The sequence below is a fragment of the Leptinotarsa decemlineata genome, unplaced genomic scaffold (assembly GCF_025532065.1).
Source record: "Leptinotarsa decemlineata unplaced genomic scaffold, Ldec_3_MD MMD2_tig00003308_RagTag_RagTag, whole genome shotgun sequence".
In the NCBI taxonomy this organism is placed as follows: domain Eukaryota; kingdom Metazoa; phylum Arthropoda; class Insecta; order Coleoptera; family Chrysomelidae; genus Leptinotarsa; species Leptinotarsa decemlineata.
In genome coordinates this window covers 3,827,105-3,847,524 of record NW_027412586.1, presented here as the reverse complement: position 1 = coordinate 3,847,524, position 20,420 = coordinate 3,827,105, and the positions used below count along the sequence as shown (strand labels likewise).

General features: G+C 34.1%; 1 protein-coding gene across 2 annotated transcripts in view; it reads right to left on the bottom strand.

Moving 5' to 3' along the window:
• Window positions 1-8,809, bottom strand: part of LOC111506229 (uncharacterized) — a 29,688-nt gene extending 20,879 nt beyond the window's left edge. For both annotated transcript variants that reach the window (XM_023161243.2, XM_023161242.2), the window contains exons 1-2: window positions 8,539-8,809; window positions 85-362 (exon numbers count right to left, since the gene is read on the bottom strand). In XM_023161243.2, the coding sequence (XP_023017011.2) occupies window positions 85-362; window positions 8,539-8,673 (413 nt within the window). In that variant the 5' untranslated portion in view covers window positions 8,674-8,809. The remainder of the gene's footprint in view (window positions 1-84; window positions 363-8,538) is intronic.
• Window positions 8,810-20,420: the final 11,611 nt, after the last annotated feature.

The window sequence follows — 20,420 nt, the reverse complement described above, 5'->3', positions numbered from 1 at the left end:
TTATTGAAAGTTGCAGTAATTTACTTTTTTTTGATAAGACAAGTTGATGTTGTAAAAAAGACAAGATAATTGTGGTACACTTACTGTGCCTCTTGAACAACATTGGCAGCATTTAAAATTTGCTGTTGACGGCCATGATCATGATGATGAGGTTGCTGATGTTGAACAGGTACTTGCTGTTGACCAGGTAGTTGCTGTTGAACAGGTATTTGTTGAACAGGAACCTGTTGCTGACCAGGTACTTGATGTTGGACTGGTACTTGCTGCTGCTGTATTGGCACTTGTTGTTGCTGGATAGGTGCTTGCTGGTATTGTTGTTGTCCGTATTGTTGTTGGGGTACTTGCTGATATTGTGGTGGTGTCTAAAGAATATTCGTTCTGCTCAAAATGTTTCATGAATGAGAGATATGTATCACAAACAAAACCATCCAAAAAACTTTCAAAACTAAAATTCTGTGAAAATTAAATATACATACATTACATGATCATTGTATTACAATTAAATGAAACATTAATATTTGTCAGGAATCATGTTTTTAACATTACAAGTGTTGCTAAGAGTTTGTCATAGTTCTTTCGGAATTCCGATTTTTATTCTTACTCCTTGGTACTTGGGGCAAATTTGACAGTTACTGTTTGACAGTTACTGTTGTATCACAAATATCACAGATTGTTTGCTGCTCACCTGGTTTTCTGGTTTTTGGAAGGTGCGTCTAGGGTCTTATGGATGGCTTTATTTCGGTTAGTTTCGAATTTGTCTGTAGCCATTCCAGTTTTTATGTATGTTTTCTTATCAGACAGAGTTGTTTTAGTGATTATGCTTTTCTTATTCCATAATATACTTTCATCATTTTTTTGTTGTTCTGACTATGTAAGCGACATTGCCAACATGTTTTTCAAGTCGATTTGATGGTTACTTCCGAAATTCAGAAGTATTTCATATTACGAAACAAAAACTTCATATTTGGAATTTTGTTGAAAATATTATTTGAGTATTTGTTGTGTTATATTCATTCATGTACTTTTTTCAGCCTAACAAAAATCATATATATTTTTGAACAAGGTTTGAAAGGGAGGTAAGTCTCAATGTAAGACTGCCACAGTTATTTTAGAAATTTCGATTTTGTATTGTATTGTACTTTATTGGTCAGTAATACACGACAGTGTTTTGACAAGTCATTGACTACACCTAATCCTAAATCTAAATAAAATTTTTTTATGATTAAAATATACATATTGGATTTCACAATAATTATTATACATTTTCACACTGTTATTTGAATTACAAATTTCAAAATTTATTTACATGTTTGTTAAAGTGGGTTCAATAATGTTACGCACAGTTTATTGACTAACATTGAGGAAATCTAAATTCAAAGATGGCATTATAGGCAGAGCATTGTGAGTTTTTAGTCTTGCTTTAAAAATGACTATCGGAGCTTCTTTGATAAAGTCTGGTAGAGAGTTGAATAATCTGATACCAATAAATTTTTTATTCGTAGAGGTTAATCTGTTATTTGGAATAGCGATGTGGGATCTCATTCTAGTCAGATAATTGTGTGTATCTCCATTTAGTGTGTACAAATGCATGTGCGTTTTTAAGTAGAGTTATACCGGCCAGAGCTCTAATGGCTCTTTTCTGGATAATAAATATCGACTGAGTGTAGCAAGATTGGACCCAAGTAATTAGACCGCAAGTCATAATACAGTGAAACATTCCATGGTAAGCAGAGATGGCTGCCCCCAAGTTCACTAGCGATTTCATCCGTCTAATTGCAAATATTGCTTTTGATAACTTGCTTGTTAATTGATCTACATGAAGTTTCCAGTTTAAATTGGGATCAATAATGTGTCCTAGAAATTTTACGCTCTGAGTGGTATTGAAAATAAGTGTCTGAGTCTTGCGTGTGTTCAAACTTAGTTCATTTACCGTGAACCACTCAGTAGCTTGATTGATGATCGATCTTATAATTTCATCAATTCTTGTAGAATTCTTTTCGATTCTGGTTGCGAAGGTAGCATCATCGGCAAACAAGGTTGTTAATGCGTTTATGCTTTTGGGTAGGTCATTTATATAAATCAAGAACAATAGCGGTCCCAAAACGCTTCCTTGTAGAAAACCTTTGCGTATTATCAGACTTGAACTGCTCTGATTATTGCAGTGAACTATTTGGGATCTATTTTGAAGGTATGGAGAAATTTGGGGGGTGTTACTTCCTGATGAATGAGCCATTTACTTACAAAACAAAGGAATGATATGGATTTTGTCATTTTATTTTTCGGAAAGTGAAGATGTCTATTGCAACATACTAATATCAATAAATTTCTTCTTCAATCAACAATATTGACATGTCACATTTCAAAACTCCTTTAACATATTTCGAGGACGTTAGAAAATAAAGAGAATAAAAAAAATCCGAGGTATCATTAGATTTTTCCAATTATGAAGATGAAAGCAGATTTTAACCTTCAAACATCAAATGTCTTAAATTTCTTACCTATTTTTAGAAAATTTTTCTTTGTGAAAAACACCTTGAATTCACGCAGTTATTCAAAGGGGTGAACTAAAACTTTTGCCTTTTTCACACCTATATACAGTTCCCCGTTACAATTTTTTTCAGATTGCCGAAGATGAAAATATCCAAAAAGGTCAATGAAGAAAACTCTGATTTCCTCCACAAAATATGACTTCCATTCAATATTTGAATATCATTCAATATCATAACTCTGAGAAAAGCAAATTTGATATCCATAAGGATCATTGCTTAGACACAAATATGTAAATGATATCGAAAAAATAATGAAGACTTTTATTAATTATTCAAATTTTTAATGAGGAATATTGTGTTAACAAATATAAAAATCAAATGAATAAATTAGCCGGTTATTTCAATAGCAATCATCTATTTTTCATTGTTGATAATACTAAGATGATTGTGAAAAATCTACCTTCAGTTTTCATGATTATGGTTGTGGCGTTTCTCAGAATGGATGTCAATGAATTTTTAAACTTTGAGTATCATTGTGAACATTTTTTGAGTAAACTTAAATTCAAAATTTTTCTATTTATCTGCCATAAAAAATATTAAAAATAATGATGGGAGTACCAGCAGACTATTCTTTGAGACATATTTTTTAATATTCAATTGAATATTACAAAATTATATTAAGTAATCTATTCTTAAAATATTCAACATGTACAATATGTCAAATTTTAAGATAGTCTTTCTATTTCTTTTGCAACACAAGTATTACAATAAAGCATCCTAATTATATTGGCCACAAATAGGGGAAGGTGGTACAAAATGATCCCCTTAAGAGAAAACAGCTCTATAACCAGTGTTTACAACTTTAAGATAAACTTAAAACATCAAATGAGTAGCTATTTAATCGAACTACAAATTGAGTATGCGTCGAGTCGCTTAAGCTATAAGGAATAATTCTTATTAATATTTTCGTAAAGGTCTACATAAGGATCATTTTGTACACCCCTGTGTCCAAAATGATCCCCAGTGTGCGGGTAAAATGATCCGGGGATCATTCAACCCCCATCATTTAAAGTTCAAGCAAGAAATGAAACATAAGTTAAATAAAAGTAAAATAAATATAAGTTTCGAACAGTTTTATTGTAAAATCAGTTTTAGTATCAAAAACAAATAATATTGTTTAATTTTCGTAAATCTACCTCTATAACATTAACTCCAGTTGTATCGTATTTATATTATTATTTTTACTATAACATAACCATTCTGAAGAACAACTCGATAGAACAAGTATCATTGGCATAACAACCTTAAAAATTATACCTATTCAAATAAAAAAAACTAACAAAAAATAATGTTTTTTAGCAAATAATATCAACTGCCGTTACGGCCTTAATAGTGTATCAAAATAGAATTTTAAGCAATCAACGCTCTTATAACTATTAACATCGTCTTTAATATAATCTCAATCAACAATGCTTTATGCTCTCTTATTAACTAGTGTACAGTCTTAATTGGTACAGTCTTAAATTATTTCAAAATATAAAGTATTTTTTTAACAAAGTTCTCTTAGTTACCAGTATAATTTACCGTCTTGATCATTATAATAATAGGACTATAGTCTCAGGTTTTACAGTCTTAATTGTTTCCGAGCTCTAGCAAAGGGATTATCAGCACAAAAATCACAAGTGAATTCGTCAGCATCATCGGGATCAACTCCAGCGCAAGCATCGTGGCCCCATCTTGAGCAAACACAGCATTGGATCCATCCTTCACCTCTATTATTATTTGAAAACAGCTCATTACAGAACAAACATTCTGCATCATCTGCATCTTTTTAGGTTTTGGCCCCTTAATATTTTTTGTCACATTTTCCTTTCCTTTCAAAGAAACTTTTGCATTTGTTATTTTAGAATTTAATTTAGTTGTTTTCTTGTTGTCGTTGCGTTTGTTTTTCTTGCATATCTTCTCATTTTTTTTATTCATTTCTTCTTCTAAGAAACTTTTATAAGGCGTGCTTGTAAGAATAGCTGTGGAGACCCGAGCTTTGTTGGTTTTTTGACGTACTCCTGTCATTTTTGGTAAAGGTCGAATCTGGCTTGGAGGGACGCTAAAAGACGTGGACGCAATTGGAGATGTCAAAGAGCAGCTATTGTCTCTACAGAAAATGTTACAAGACGATTGGGCGGCTTCTGCAACAGATGGTGTTAGAACATTTTCAAAAGCTGTATGTCTTGGTGGTATAAGCGATCGTGTTGCTTCCATAGATGTTGAAGGTGAAATATTGTCATAGATGGAAGGTATTTTAACCGGTGTGCACGGCAATGAAATGGTACGTAAGCCGAGATCCATAACGGCTGCTGTCAGGTTGCGATCCATACGTTCATCGGTATCAGGTGGAACACTTATGAAAGGTGGTGGTTCAAGAGATTCGCTGTTCTCTGTTTGATCGTACGCTACACAGGACAAAAGAATAGAAGACGACACAGAGCCTTGGATTGTTATTTCTTCACCTGGTACACTTGTCGATGGATTCGCATGAAGAACGGGAGTCCGGAAGGTTGGACCTGGTAAGTTACTATGAATGCTTTCATCGGTAGCTTGGGTTCTATTAGGTATTGCAGTTGTTGTCGGATGTGGCTCCACGATTTCGCTTCTCAATTCTTGATCAGTAGTGTTGGCAGCAACGAAATCTACATCACTGAAAACATCTGGATTCAGTGGCCATATTCCACATTTTTCAAATCCTTTTATAATGTTTAAGGGTACTGCAGCTTTTAAATATGCTTCTCCAAAAATTTTACCTATTTGAAATACTGTAACTACACGACCCACATTATTATTCATCCATTTTTCTAAAGCCTGATTATGGTACACGCTCAGTGGATACATTACGGCAACATCGAGTGGCTGAAGTTTGTGCGTGCAGTGTGGAGGCAAGCACAAAATTGTGACGTTGTTTTCTCTCGCTTTTAATATGACGTCTAAATTTCTGGTGTGTGAAAGATGGCCGTCTAGTATCAGAAGTATGGGGTCTTCTGAAGATGGTTTAGTATGCGACAAAAAATGTTCAAACCATTGTGAAAACACCTCAATATTCATCCAACCGGTTGGATTGCACGCATAAACTGAACCTGGTGGAGTCCCATCCATCAATTCTATTTTCATTCTCAAGCGACGAAAAATTAACATTGGTGGAATGAAGTTTCCTCCTGCTGATCCACAAATTACTGCTGTAGTTGATTCGCCTCTTTCAGCAGACGTTATGCGAGCTACTTGCTTGCGCCCTTTTTTAGCAAAAATGTTGGTATTTTTGGTCGGGACAGTGTTCAAACTGGTCTCATCGACATTAAAAATGCGATGAGGTGGAAAGGGATGCTTCTCATGAACTTTCCGTAAATTGTCATAAAATTTATCAACAATCGGCTTATTAAAAGCTCGCCCTCGTGCCGCTGAAGTTGATTCCGGTGCACGTAGAGTGATATTCGGATGTCTTTGTCGAAACCCCCTTAGCCAATCTTTACCAGCTTTTCGAGATGTAGTAGAAAACGGGTGTTTTATGTTATTTCTTTCAGCTAACTCAAAAGCAAACTTAAGGACATCATCAACTGTAAATCCGTACATAGTCTCTTCATTATCTTGAATATGTTGTACAAGTTCCAACTCTTGTTCATCTGTAAATACTCTTTTTAAGCTCCCTAAAACTTTAGAAGCACCCACAGCGTGAACATTTTTTCCTTTAACTCTTCTTTTAAGTGCCATAAGTGGAACTGAGAATTGTTTGGAGGCGGTTTTATATGGCATGCCCTCTTTTACGGCATTTATGGCGTTAAACACGGCGTTTTCATTCCAGTTTTGGCGTACGGTTTTTCGAATATAATTTCGTGGCATGATTTCTAAAAGCAAATAATTTTGAATTAGTCCGGCTTTTTTTAGCAAGAAAATAAGGGGTCTTAAATACTTATCAGATTATTAAATGCATGGTCTACATTCATATACTAGCTGCCCCCTAGGGAAATTCGTACCACTTCAGAATATAAATTACTACACTGCCCTACACTGATCTATTTTACACTACCGTACGCTCTACCCTATCCTACCCTACATTACTCTACCTTTCACTACCCCTCCCTACACTAACCTACCCTACACACTACCATTATACTACTTTACACTACACTACCCTAACCTCCACTGCAACATATAAATCTACACTACACTACTTACTACCTACATACCTACTTTTTATTCTCACCATTCAAACCTTCCTTGAACTACAACAAACATTTACAAAACCAAAATCGGCCCAGAAAGATATCCGTTATGATTGGTTCCCCTATTTAAAACATGTATACACCCATTTATTGAAAATTCACTGAACACAATTGGCACGGGGTAAAATGATCCTGGGATCATTTTGTCCACCCAATGTAGGGATCATTTTGTCCCAAATGCCCCATTAAAGAAAAATATCAAAACATAACCTATGATTTTTAAATACTGTAATGAAAGGCGGTTAAATCGATAGCTAATTGACAGCAAAACCCGAGACAAACATACCTGTCACGTTATATGTACATAGACTAAAGCTACATAATGTCAAATAACAGCTTACCTTAGATTGAACACAGGAATTTTGAATTATTTGTGATAAAAACTTTTCTACAACGAACAACGCCATGACACTGACACAGATTGTACAGCTAGGCCGTAGGAACCAGAAATTCACAAAAAATATCCTAGATGGCGCTATTAAGTCGGTAAAGGAGTCAGGGATCATTTTACCTCGAGGGATCATTTTGTACCACCTTCCCCTATACAATTGTCTACCTCACTCCATCAAATGAAATATAACTATGATCAAAGATTTTTTGATTGAAAATTGAATCTCTTTTCCTTCTATAGAAGTTTTTTTTCTTAATATGAAACTTTTTTCAGTATTCAGAATATTGGAATATCAACACCTTAAAAAAAGAAATTAAACAATGTAATTATCATATCCATTAGGTTTAATTTCCGTTGTTAGTACCTTTTGTAGAGGTTAGAATCTATAATTAATAAGTGTAAATACAACTCCTTATTTGTCCTCATCCATTATATTGAAAGTTTCAGTGTGAATAAAAATGTTTTGTGGATTAAATAGCCCCAAAACACTAATAAATACCCATCATATAATTATTTCCTCACAATGTTTTCAAGCACGTTGACTTTAGATAATTGTTCTCCACAATTGGTAGCAGGCTGGTTAACATGAGTGGTTTGTTCTACATGACTCATTCACTCATCTGATATGTGAATTTTGGGTTTCAACCCAACTGTCGGAAGATCAGTGTTCACTGCATATCATCCAATACGTGTTAGGGATCGCACTTCAAAATGTAAGACCTCATTAGTTCACACAAGATTATACTTTTGAGATTGTCCTTCATTTGGTTAACGGAGAAACAGATTTGACAGAGAACAGTTACCGAGGAAGAGATTTGATAACGTTGTAAGATTATCTCATAATTATCAGAATTCTTGAGCTTTCACACTAAAAATGTATTCTGAATTTCTCATCAACAATATTCTGGGTAGTGTGAAGGACATGCTTTTTAAATATTTGAAAGCATTAGAAACATATCTGCTCCAACACCCCAATTTCAAAATTTCTCCTCATTTGCATAAAATCATTCCTACCACTAACTTAATCTAGTTATTTTGATCCTTGCCATTGAAATTAGATTTATGAGAAAAGTTTGTGGATTCATGTTTGAGGATAAAACATTTTATGACTTTTATTTACCCTAACATTTCCTTATTGAATGGATCAACATATTCACTTGAGATACATATAAAACTTAGTTTTAGATTTTCTGATAAACCGGCGCAACTATCAGTCTCATAAAAATTGGCGTGACAACTAATAATTGTAAAAAATGTGGTTTATTTTAAAATTGGGCACATATCTACAGTCTATATTATAATAGGTTTTGTCAAAAAAAGCAGGTCCCAAATGCCCTAAAATAAAAACTAATGACTGAACATATGGTAATTTTCCATATGAATTACTTACCTGATAATGCTGAGGTGGCACTCCAGGGGCAATTCTTTGAGCGTCAACAAAAACGGAGAAAATACCCAAAACTAACACCAGGTTATGAAAAATATTCATATTAATCTCATTCCAATTTCTTATCAACATTTTCATAAACTCCTTTCAAGCATGTTCTTCTGGCGCTGCTAACTTGACTAATAAAATTGTCGCAATTACAACAAATTTAAAGGTGAGTATAACTATATAATCGCCTAAGATTTGTATATAATCATAATAATGACATTGACATCTTTCATGTTACACGTACTCATTTCGCCCGTAGACTTAATATATTGGACTGGCTATCACGTGACTTTCGCATTGTATCCAGTGATAACTACATTAGATAGAGAAGAACTAGGAATGAGAGTCTGTTGAAGATATTTGGAGATCCCTATGTATTGGTCATGTTGACTTTGACATTTTGAGGGTTGAGTTGTCTCTCAATGTTTTTGGCTTTTGCTTCCATTCAGGCGTAATAATCTACAGGAGTTGTTATAAATAATTAATTGTCAAATATTAGTTTTGAGTTGCCACAATTAAAATCTATTTTATATCGAGAGCTTCCCAGACGCAGTCGAACTGCGTCAGTTTACTTGAGAATGGTTTAATAAACCAAAAACGGTCGTAACCAATAAGTATCTTTGAAGAAATGAGACAAAAGTTATTTTCTCTATCCTATATTCAATATGATTTTCCAGGAAATAAATAGGTCATCAATCGTACAAATTCCCAAAATCTACCTTGTTTGGGGCAGCATTTAAAAATTCAAGTATTGTACGAAACGTTGAAGCAGATATATTGAATATTCTACCGTCACATCCTTCACCCAAAGAAACACATGAACCAGCCTTTCCCTACTACTTCATCGCAGATGCTGCCTTGACACTTTCTAAACATTTATTGAAACTCAAAATCCTAAAAGAATCTTCAACTGTAGTTTGTCACGAGCTCGCCGAAGTGTCGAATATGCGTTTGATATAATGGTGTCAAAATTTACAATAATACAAAGACATATTCAATGCTCACCCAATAAAGTCGATAAAATTGTTGAGACAATTTGTATATATCACCCAATTTTGTGACAAAAATAGATGAAAAACTGTCAGAGCCGACTTTCAAGATGAATGAATTATTATATAGCAAAAATAATAATACACAAATATTACAAAATTTTTCCCCTCAAAATCAGCGGGGTACAGATGAAGTGATTATATTACGAGATAAATTATCTTCGTATGTAAATCAGCCCTAAGCGGCATCGCTTTAGCAGTGCAAATAATCCGTTTAATAATTTATCGTAGATTATGATTGAATTATATTTATGAACATTATTACGATAACTAATAAATATAATATGTTTGTAACTAATCTACAGGACGTTGTACTACTTGTTATTTCCGAACTTGGCATTCAACATATTTGATTGTACCAAAATCCTCCAGGTCTGTTATCATGATATTCGTACCTGTTTAATTTATTTCTTTTCCAACCTCGTTTCATGTTTTGTCTATTCGAATAACCTTCTATAGTATAGTCGTAACACCGCCAGGAAATCCTACTCTATTTCAACTTTCTTGATGAAAGCGTAGTTAGAAAACCGTGGATAACTTCAATCTTCACATAAATAAAATCCACCCCTTGTCTTTATGGGAAAAAACTATATCAACAAATCCACCTGGGTAACTCCCATGAAAGTTGAACTTTCTAACCAGGAGAGTCTAATCAGCTCTAACCAAGCATTCAGTGACGTAAGCGAGCATGACCCTAGGTCCCATATGTTTTATAAGAAGTGTCTCACATAAAATTCTGGATAAAAATGAGCATAACTTGAGAACTAACCACAATAAGTGATTGTTCTCAATGTTATTGACTTTTGCTTTTTAAAGTTTGTAACGTTTTGGATTCAGAAGTGTAATCGTCACAACAGGACAAAAAATATCACATCAAACAATTTCAATGATAGTTTCGAAATGTCCAACTATTTACATAAAGTTGATATTCATTGAAATTTACCTTATTTACTCACCTGAGGATAGTAACCTATGACATGGAAAAAACGTAGTTGACATCACATACAAGTTCAATGTAAACTGTATTTTCTGGAAAAATATCATGTCGAGATAAGGTTCTGTACGAACCCATTCATTGATGTATGTTGAATTTAATTCAACCAACTTGTACCTACTTCATTTAAAATTTTGCATCTGCATTTTATGAATTGAGAGCAATATTTAGAATTATCAAGAATGATTTACAATTTGAATCGTTGAATGTCACTTGAAATATATAGCATTGATGTACGAGCTTCTGTGCTCTGGTACTCCGAAGGATGGTTACATTTTTTTTAACACGCTTTTATTAGCTTCACCTGTATGTTTGTTTGTAACTCTCCTTGCTTGATCTATTCGCGGGCAGATGGTGTTGTACGTAACCTCATTGATATATCGACATTATTGCTTGATCTACTCGCGGCCAGATGGCGCTGTACGTAACCTCCTTGTTATTCTTTTTTTTATTAACACTCAAGGCTGCTGTCTTATTTATAACTCTCTTTTGTGCGCCTGCTGCCTTATTTGTAACCCTCCTTTGCGCGCCTGCTGCCTTGGGCTTGGTAGCTGATTTTCGGAAAATATCAATGGTAATTTTTCCAAACAATATACGGATGATTGATCCCAAAGTTTAGATTAAATAAATATAGTTTAAAATGACTAAAAAACACGCTTTTATAGCATACGAAACTAAAAAATGAAAAAATAAATAGAGTCCAAAAAACTAAAAAACACGCTTTTAAAGAACATCGAACTATAAAGTTGAAAATATTTTTTTTTCAATAAGCTTAAAACAATAACGAACGAAAAATAGTGTATTATTGTGAAAAAAACGTGGGCGCTTTGTGCCATATTTTTTGTATATCAAGCGCCCGTCGCTTTTTTGGCGACAATAAGCCACAATAATACTAGTATTTTTCGTTCGTTATTGTTTCAAGATTATTTAAAAAAAGTTATTTTTAACTTTTTAGTTCGATGTTTTTTAAAAGCGTGTTTTTTAGTTTTTTTAACTATATTTATTACAAAATGAGTGTTTGTGTATGAAGTTACTTCAGTGGCAGATTGGTTACATGTACCATCAAGTTCAAAGTTACAGTTTGTATATACAATTACTAGCGTTTTGTACACATCACTTAGCTTCAAATACAATCATGATCGCAATAATCACTCCACTGATAATTTCAATTGATGGAAATAAGAGGAAAACATATTACTTTTGTACAATATGTTAGTTTAAATTAATAAGTTAGTAGTATGTTTATTGTATAATTCTTGTATATTCAGGTAGTTGTCAACCTCGACAAGATGTTAAAAATAATGTGATCATGTGTGAGTGAGTAGTAATTTTAATAAATAATCCCCATTGCCGGAAGTTGGGTTTATTTTGGAAAACACATGATGAAACATAGTATCGGGGTAGTGCTTCTTAGTGCGTAAACAAGTAAAAAAAAGATCAAGAGTCCGAAAGAAGTGACACAGAAGGTGAGGACTTTCATGACTGATTGGATCAATGTGAAAAAATCAAACGAAGGACGCAGATGTCAACTGGAGGCTTCAGTATCCAACTCGAACTCTACACAGGTAGAAAGTATAAATTGAAACCTAAAAAAATTACACTTGTATCGTATGGTGATGATAATTTCAAAATCAAGCCCCGTGGAGAGGCTAGCTTGTTATGCAGGGTCAATAACTGTCAGGTGATAATTGATTTTGTAAAAGAAGTTCATCCTAACCAACTAGTAGGCTAGTATGTTAACCCATAGATATTTTTGATGGATTGTGTACATTCCCAACATAATACGACGTTACTTAAAAAATAATGTCATTCCCCATGTTCAACCCCCCAGGCGGGTTCCAAGAGCCCTATTTGATAGATCTGTTTCCTCGGTAACCAGCTGTCGACCCCCTACGATCGACAACTCTCAGAGGCCGAAACTGGTGCGAGCTAAAATAAATAAGGTCTTATCATCCACCGTGCGATTCCTAGCACGGGTTGAACGATAGGCAGTGAAAATTGGTCGTCCGGCCCGCGTCTCAAACCATTATTTCACCTGACGATCGATTAAATGAATGGAACAAGCCACTTACGCCAACCCAACCGGCTACTGTCCCACTGATTTAAACAAAATGTAGAGCAACTTGAAGCACAGGGTGTTATTGAAAAAGTTGAACAACCGAATGGCTGAATCCACTTATTATTGGTGTAAAAAACGTGGCGATTTAAAATTGTGTTTAAACCTAAACAACTCTATTTTCAGCGAGATCATTCAAAGTATACAGATTATTGGTACGCCTTTTGTGCGCCATAAATTCATAAGGCTTTCGTCTGGCATTTGTTCAACGCCAGAAGTTTTTCAAAAATAAAACCGAGATTTTTGGCGAATTAGATGGCGTTTGACTTCATTTTGACGATTCAATCGTGACAGAAGTAGATGATAGGAATTTGCAACTAGTTCTTGAACGCGCACGTAAATATTATAGCTTCAAATCCAAATTTGTAAAATTCATGGGACAAATTTACTCAAAAAATGGTATTCGGCTCAATAAAAACTATATTAAAGCAATTTTGGAATTGCCAAACCCCCAAAATAAAACTGATCTGTTGAGAATCTTGGGCATGAACAAGTATCTACGAAAATTTGTCCCAAACATGTCATTTGATTACATTGGCGATTTCTTAATTGGGATCGGACAATGAAGAATCCCTATCTCATCTCAAAAATTTCTTAACGCCAGGCCCTGTCTTGAAATTCTTCTACTAAAAAAGGAAGTAGAGATGTAGATTGATGCCTAAATAAATGGACTATAGTCCGTTCATAATTTGTTGATAGCTCACTGCAAGTTTGACCCTCATTAGAGAACTGAAATACAGAGAGGACAGCTAATATGATATAATAACAAAAACCAAACTAAAACTGGCAGTTTAAGATGTTTTCGACTAACCCACCTTGTATCTGAAGAAATACAATACAGCTATAAAACTTTTAATCCGATTATGTAGGTATTTTGAGTGGAAATGAGTGACCAGTGTCGTAGAGTATATGATTAAAACATTAGTTACTTTAAATAAATAAATATATTAATATTCTTAAACTGTAGGTACTGTAAACTGTATTTTTGTTTTAAAAAAAATTCTTTATTTTGTTCAAAAATAATAAGTTACTTGCAATTTGTAAAAGATACATTTATTTAATTAATACCTATTTTTAAATGATATAAACTACGATTACTTACAAAACTATTCAAATTCAAAATAAACAGGATCATCTTCGGAATCCGAGTCGTCTTGCAGGTTAATAATTAGCGGTTGTGTCTCTACAGTCGCATCAATTATATTGTCAAGATCCCACATTTTTTGTTCTTCTTCTATTGCATGTCTTACTGCATCTCGCCAATTTTGTTCTGTAATATGTTGTAAAGACTCATATAACAATTCACGTACAGCTTGTATTTTATATGACGTATTTTTTCTAGCCACGTAGCTTTTCATTTGTGCCCAAATGAGTTCAATTGGATTTAATTCGCAGTGGTAGGGTGGAAGTCTAAGGACTGTGATGTTTCGTCTTTCCGCCATTTTGTCAACTACGTATTTCTTGAACTTAGATTTGTGTTGCCGGGCAATTTTTAAAAGTTCTGCTTTAACCATTCCATCTTCGTGAGGCAAGGACTTATTCCGCAGCCAGTCAATGATATCCTGTTTCTTCCACGCAGTCGTTGGAAGTCTTTCAACTAGTCGTGAATGATAAGGTGCATTATCTAATACTATAATTGAGTTTGGTGGTATATGTTCAATCATCTGCTCAAAATACTCTTCGAAAACATCAGCTGTCATCTCCTCGTGATATTTTTTTGTGCTTTTGGATTCAAATTCCAACAAACCATGCTTAGCAAATCCTTTTTCACTGCCAATGTGAGAAACTATTAATCTACTGCCTTTACCAGAGGGTGGGAAAATACCAGTAGAACAACCTTCCATAAAGGCTTGCCTGGAGCTTGATATATTTTTATCTGTCCAAATTTTTGTGAGAGTATGACCTGCGTTTACCCACGTTTCGTCCTGATAGTAAATTGGCCTTCCTTCAGCCCGAAATTTTCGTATAGATCTTAGATACTTTCTTCTCCAACATATTATCTCTTCCCGGTCAATCAAATGTGATTTTCGGTCTGATTTCTCCCACCGGAAATTTAATTCTTTTAAAACTTGCCACAATTTGGTTCGTCCGACATGAGGCAAATCCGGGTCGTCTCTAACTTCTTGTAAAATTTTGTTTAAGTTGGGTATTTCTTTTTTGTAAAAAAATTCGTGAATTTTCCTTCGAATACCATTTTTGGCAAATTCATCAATTTCAATAGGTTTTCTCCCCCTCTTTAAGTATTCGTTTGTATTTGGGTTAGCTATACCTTTTTTTTTCTTTCTGATAGGAACCTATATATTGTTGACTCCCCTACGTCCGTCATGTTGGCACAACTCTTGATTATGTTCTGAACAGTGTTTGTGGGATTCTGAGAAACCAGAGCATCGTGAACGTTCAAAACAATAGTCTTCTCTCTTGGTGAATAGACAGACTTACTGACTGTACGCAACAGTACCGGTGTAAAACTTGATGATGTTGATGATGATGACGAAGCCATCGCAAGCAATCAAACAAAACAAGCAGGAACGAAAGGTACGTATATGTTTGTAGGAATATGAAAAAAAGTTACTCACGCACTGCACAAAATTCGCAAAATAAATATTAGAGACGTTAATTACTGCCGTAGACGCCGAAACACCAACGAGCCGTAAATTAAATGCGATTAAAAAATGTACTAAACCAAAAATTATTTTCGTTCGTAACAACTTCACCCTTTCAAGGCAAGTTTCGAATATAAACTGAAGCTTTATATTTAATGAATAAACACCTCAGGAACCTCCGCCTATGATTTTACGAGTTTTTCGACCGTTTTATGACTTGGGCCCTCATTTTGTGCTATCGACAAATTATGAACGGACTATAGATGCTTGGTGCTTATTACAAGATGATCACCCTGTAGCATTTGCCTCGCGAAGTCTCATATTGACAGAACAAATACTCGTATATGCGCAAATAGAAAAAGAAATATTAGCCATCGTTTTTTCAATTTTTCGTAGATGGTCTCAAATTTAAGTAAATATATACCTACTGATCATTAACCATTATAATCACTATTCCACAAAGAACTGGCATGCTTATTACCTAGAACCTAGATTACAAAGAATGAATAAGTTGAGATTATCAAATTATTAAATCAATGTTACATACAAACCCGGCAAATATTTATATATTGCAGAGCATTTTCATCAGAGAAAGACTTAAAATCAGATGGAGAATTTAGTTCAGTCGTAAAAAGTATTCCGATATTTTATGAGAGAAAATATCAATTTAGAGAATAATTGAACAAAGTACTGTTGCTAATTATTGTATGAATGGTTGAACTGAAAATGAAAATAATGTGCCAGATTTTGTCCGACATTATTTAAAAATAAGAGAGTCATTGTCATTTTCTGATGGACTCTTTACCGTTCACTGACAAAATTGTGGTTCCTACAAGTATAATTCACGATGTGAAATGTTGAATTCGCATGAAGGTCACATGGGTATAGAAAACGTTAAAGCTAGAGCCAACAAATTTTTTATTGGCCAGCTATGAATAACGACATAAAAAGTCATCCAAACAAATGCAAAATTTGTGAAACAAACGCAAAAAAACAAATGAAATAACCATTACACCCTTATCCTATTTCCTATTTCCTATTTCTCAACTTCCTTGGGAAAATTAGGAACGGATATTTTTACATATGCAAATCAAAGTTACCTAGTAGATAATGTTTAATTCGTTTTCTAATTCGTTGGAATTACTCTGTCTAAAAGATAAATCAATTAAATCAGTTTTATCGTCATTAAAAACGATCTTTAGATTTGGCTCACCGGACATTATTTGGTGGGACAATGTATCTGTCAACAGTTTTAAATTAAAAAATTTTTAAAAACAGTGGAGTTTTGAAATAAGCACAAGAATCCCGAATTACCCCTGTTCTAACGGCCTTACATCGATGTTTCGCCGTAAGACACTTGCTCTTCAGTAGGGGAGACCGGGTACAAAAGTAACACTTTGTACTTTCACTTCGATTTCTGGCTGGGTGTTACTGTTTTTGTTAAATTAATATAACCATGTATAAATTCAGTTAATGTCCTTTACACTAGTAACTCGAATTATTATATTATGATGTGTTTTATATGAATAACATCAATTCAAAAAAAATGTGTTAGTTGTTACTTTCGACCACGTAGGCAGTTCGAAAGTAACACGTTGTGGGTCGAAAGTAACAAGACCAGGGATTGGTAATGAATACAATATTCTACGTGGTAAATCAACAAATTATTTATTTGAAGACTTCGTAATGATAACACAAATCAACTGTATTTCAAATGTTCAAAAATTATATATTAAAAAAACAAATCAATGAAAAGTATTCTTAGTTTAAGTAATGAGATCAATTTAGTATGATGTTAATAATTTTTTTATAATCAGACTTTTATAACTCAGTCATTATTCTCTCACTCAGAATCGCAATTATGGCACACATAATTCTTATCGTCACCTACGCATTCCACATGGGACCACATTTTACATTCGATACATTGTATCCATTGGTCATTTGGTCGACTATTGCCAAAAGTTTCTAAACAGACAAGACAGAAGCAATCTTCGTCGTCAGATTTATTTTTCTTTTCTTTTGGTGCCTTCTTTGTCTTTTTTCCTTTTCCCTTTTCTTTTGCACATATCAATTTTCTTTTACCTTCTGTTTTGTTTTTCCATTTTTAATCGCTAACTCGTAGGCCAGTTTACGAACTTCAGATGGAGATAGCCCAAAATACACTGCAGAGCGCTCAATTAAATAGTCGCGAAGATTACTTTCCTCATTATTAGTAAAAACTCGGTTGACGCAACGGTAGCCCACAACTGCGCTAGTATTTCCTGATTTTAGTTTTTTTTATAAATATATATATATAATGTTACGTGGCAAACATATTTTTTTGCCAGGCCTCTAATTTTTGTACCATCTTTAGCCGCTTTTCGATAAACTTCCGTGTCGGTAGTTCCTCGTTCAGTAGTTCTTATGCGTTGTCGTGGCATTCTGTTGAAGTAAAGACACACATAAAAATATGATAGATAATTACATCATTGCGGGGACAAAAGTAACATGTTACTTTTGTACCCATAGGGCTATGCTACTTTTGTACCCATAGGGCTATGCTACTTTTGTACCCGTCCACATTTTTGTCAAAACGTCCAACATAACCTTTAAACGGAACGTGCTATACAAAAATGAATTTAAGCAATATATAATCACTCTAATCAAGAATGGATATGCAAATATTCAGATTACTATCATCTTTTTCAGACTTCGTAAACATTCAATAAGAATACGTCTAAAAACTTACTTTTGATTTATGAAAACACGTAATGTCCTGTCACACAGCCTAACGACGAATGACGCACGCGGCGACTGAATTCAATTGAGGGTGACGCTTCTAGCTATCATCTGACGGCGGTAAAGCGGTGTCACAGTATTTCTGTATACTGAAATACTGTGGCGGTGTTCGTCTATTGGATCAATCTAGAGAGCATTTGTTACTTTCGACCCGCTGTTACTTTTGTACCCGGCCTCCCCTACCAATCTGGATAACATTATAAGAAAAAACACACATTTCATTCATAAATTACGATTTTTTATGTCACGGAATAAGTTTGATCTACTTATGTCTACCAGTGAGCATGACAGTGTTCCATGTAAGTGAAATTTTTATTTTCATTTAGTAAATAGTGTAGAAACCCTGTGAAACTGAGTACAAAAAAGTGTTTTCTGTATAATTCAGTGTTCATATAAAAGTATTTGTTTCGAAAGAATTTTTCTTTCGTGTAATTCAATGTTTATATGAAAGTAGCTGTTTCAGGAAGGCTTTTTCTTCCAGATTTGTGTCTGAAAGTTACTTCTTTGCATGATCTACACAAAATATATTTAGAAGAGAAAAAAATACACCAAGAATTGATTAAAAAATCCAAACAAGAATACTATCAACACAAAATAGAGACGGCACCTAACAAAAATAAGGCAACATGGCATGCTGTGTCTGAAATAACACATACAATTATGTTGAACAAAAAAAATATGATTTTGGAGTTTAATGGTAGATCCATAGAGAATCCCAAAGAAATATCCAATATGTTTAATGAGTTTTTTAAATCAGTTCCTGAGAAAATCCATCAAAATATTTTAGAAAAAATATCATGCAGAAATGAGCAAGTTTCAGTTAATTTCAGAGAACCTATAGTTAACACCAATTTCAAAAGCATTTGTCCTTTCACGGAAGATGAACTTATATTCTCAATATAGGTATCCAAAATTGAAAAATAAACATTCTGCAGGTCCCGACGATATTCCAAACTTTTTAGTAAGGAGGATACTGAAAATAATTGCGAAACCATTAATATATGTAATAAATCTTTCATTCTGTTATGGATTATTTCCATCAATGTTGAAAAAAGGAAAGGTGATTCCAATTCACAAAAAAGGTAGTCCGTCGCAGATGGAAAATTATCGGCCAGTTACAGTTCCGTCATCATTTTCAAAAGTCATAGAGTATTGTTTTCTGGACAGGTTTCTTCAGTTTGTAAATGAGAATAATATATTAACAAATGGACAGTATGGTTTTGTTGCAGGCAAATCTATATCAACAGCCATGCATAACTTGTGTAACGAGTTGATTTCATCTATCGAAGCCGGCGAGTGCCCTGTGGGAATTTTCTGTGATCTCAGCAGGGTATTCGACTGCATTGATCACGACCTTCTCATAACAAAGTTATCTATAGTCCGTTCATAATTTGTCGATAGCACAAAATGAGGGCCCAAGTCATAAAACGGTCGTAAAACTCGTAAAATCATAGGCGGAGGTTCCTGAGGTGTTTATTCATTAAATATAAAGCTTCAGTTTATATTCGAAACTTGCCTTGAAAGGGTGAAGTTGTTACGAACGAAAATAATTTTTGGTTTAGTACATTTTTTAATCGCATTTAATTTACGGCTCGTTGGTGTTTCGGCGTCTACGGCAGTAATTAACGTCTCTAATATTTATTTTGCGAATTTTGTGCAGTGCGTGAGTAACTTTTTTTCATATTCCTACAAACATATACGTACCTTTCGTTCCTGCTTGTTTTGTTTGATTGCTTGCGATGGCTTCGTCATCATCATCAACATCATCAAGTTTTACACCGGTACTGTTGCGTACAGTCAGTAAGTCTGTCTATTCACCAAGAGAGAAGATTATTGTTTTGAACGTTCACGATGCTCTGGTTTCTCAGAATCCCACAAACACTGTTCAGAACATAATCAAGAGTTGTGCCAACATGACGGGCATAGGGGAGTCAACAATATATAGGTTCCTATCAGAAAGAAAAAAAAAGTTATAGCTAACCCAAATACAAACGAATACTTAAAGAGGGGGAGAAAACCTATTGAAATTGATGAATTTGCCAAAAATGGTATTCGAAGGAAAATTCACGAATTTTTTTACAAAAAAGAAATACCCAACTTAAACAAAATTTTACAAGAAGTTAGAGACGACCCGGATTTGCCTCATGTCGGACGAACCAAATTGTGGCAAGTTTTAAAAGAATTAAATTTCCGGTGGGAGAAATCAGACCGAAAATCACTTTTGATTGATCGGGAAGAGATAATATGTTGGAGAAGAAAGTATCTAAGATCTATACGAAAATTTCGGGCTGAAG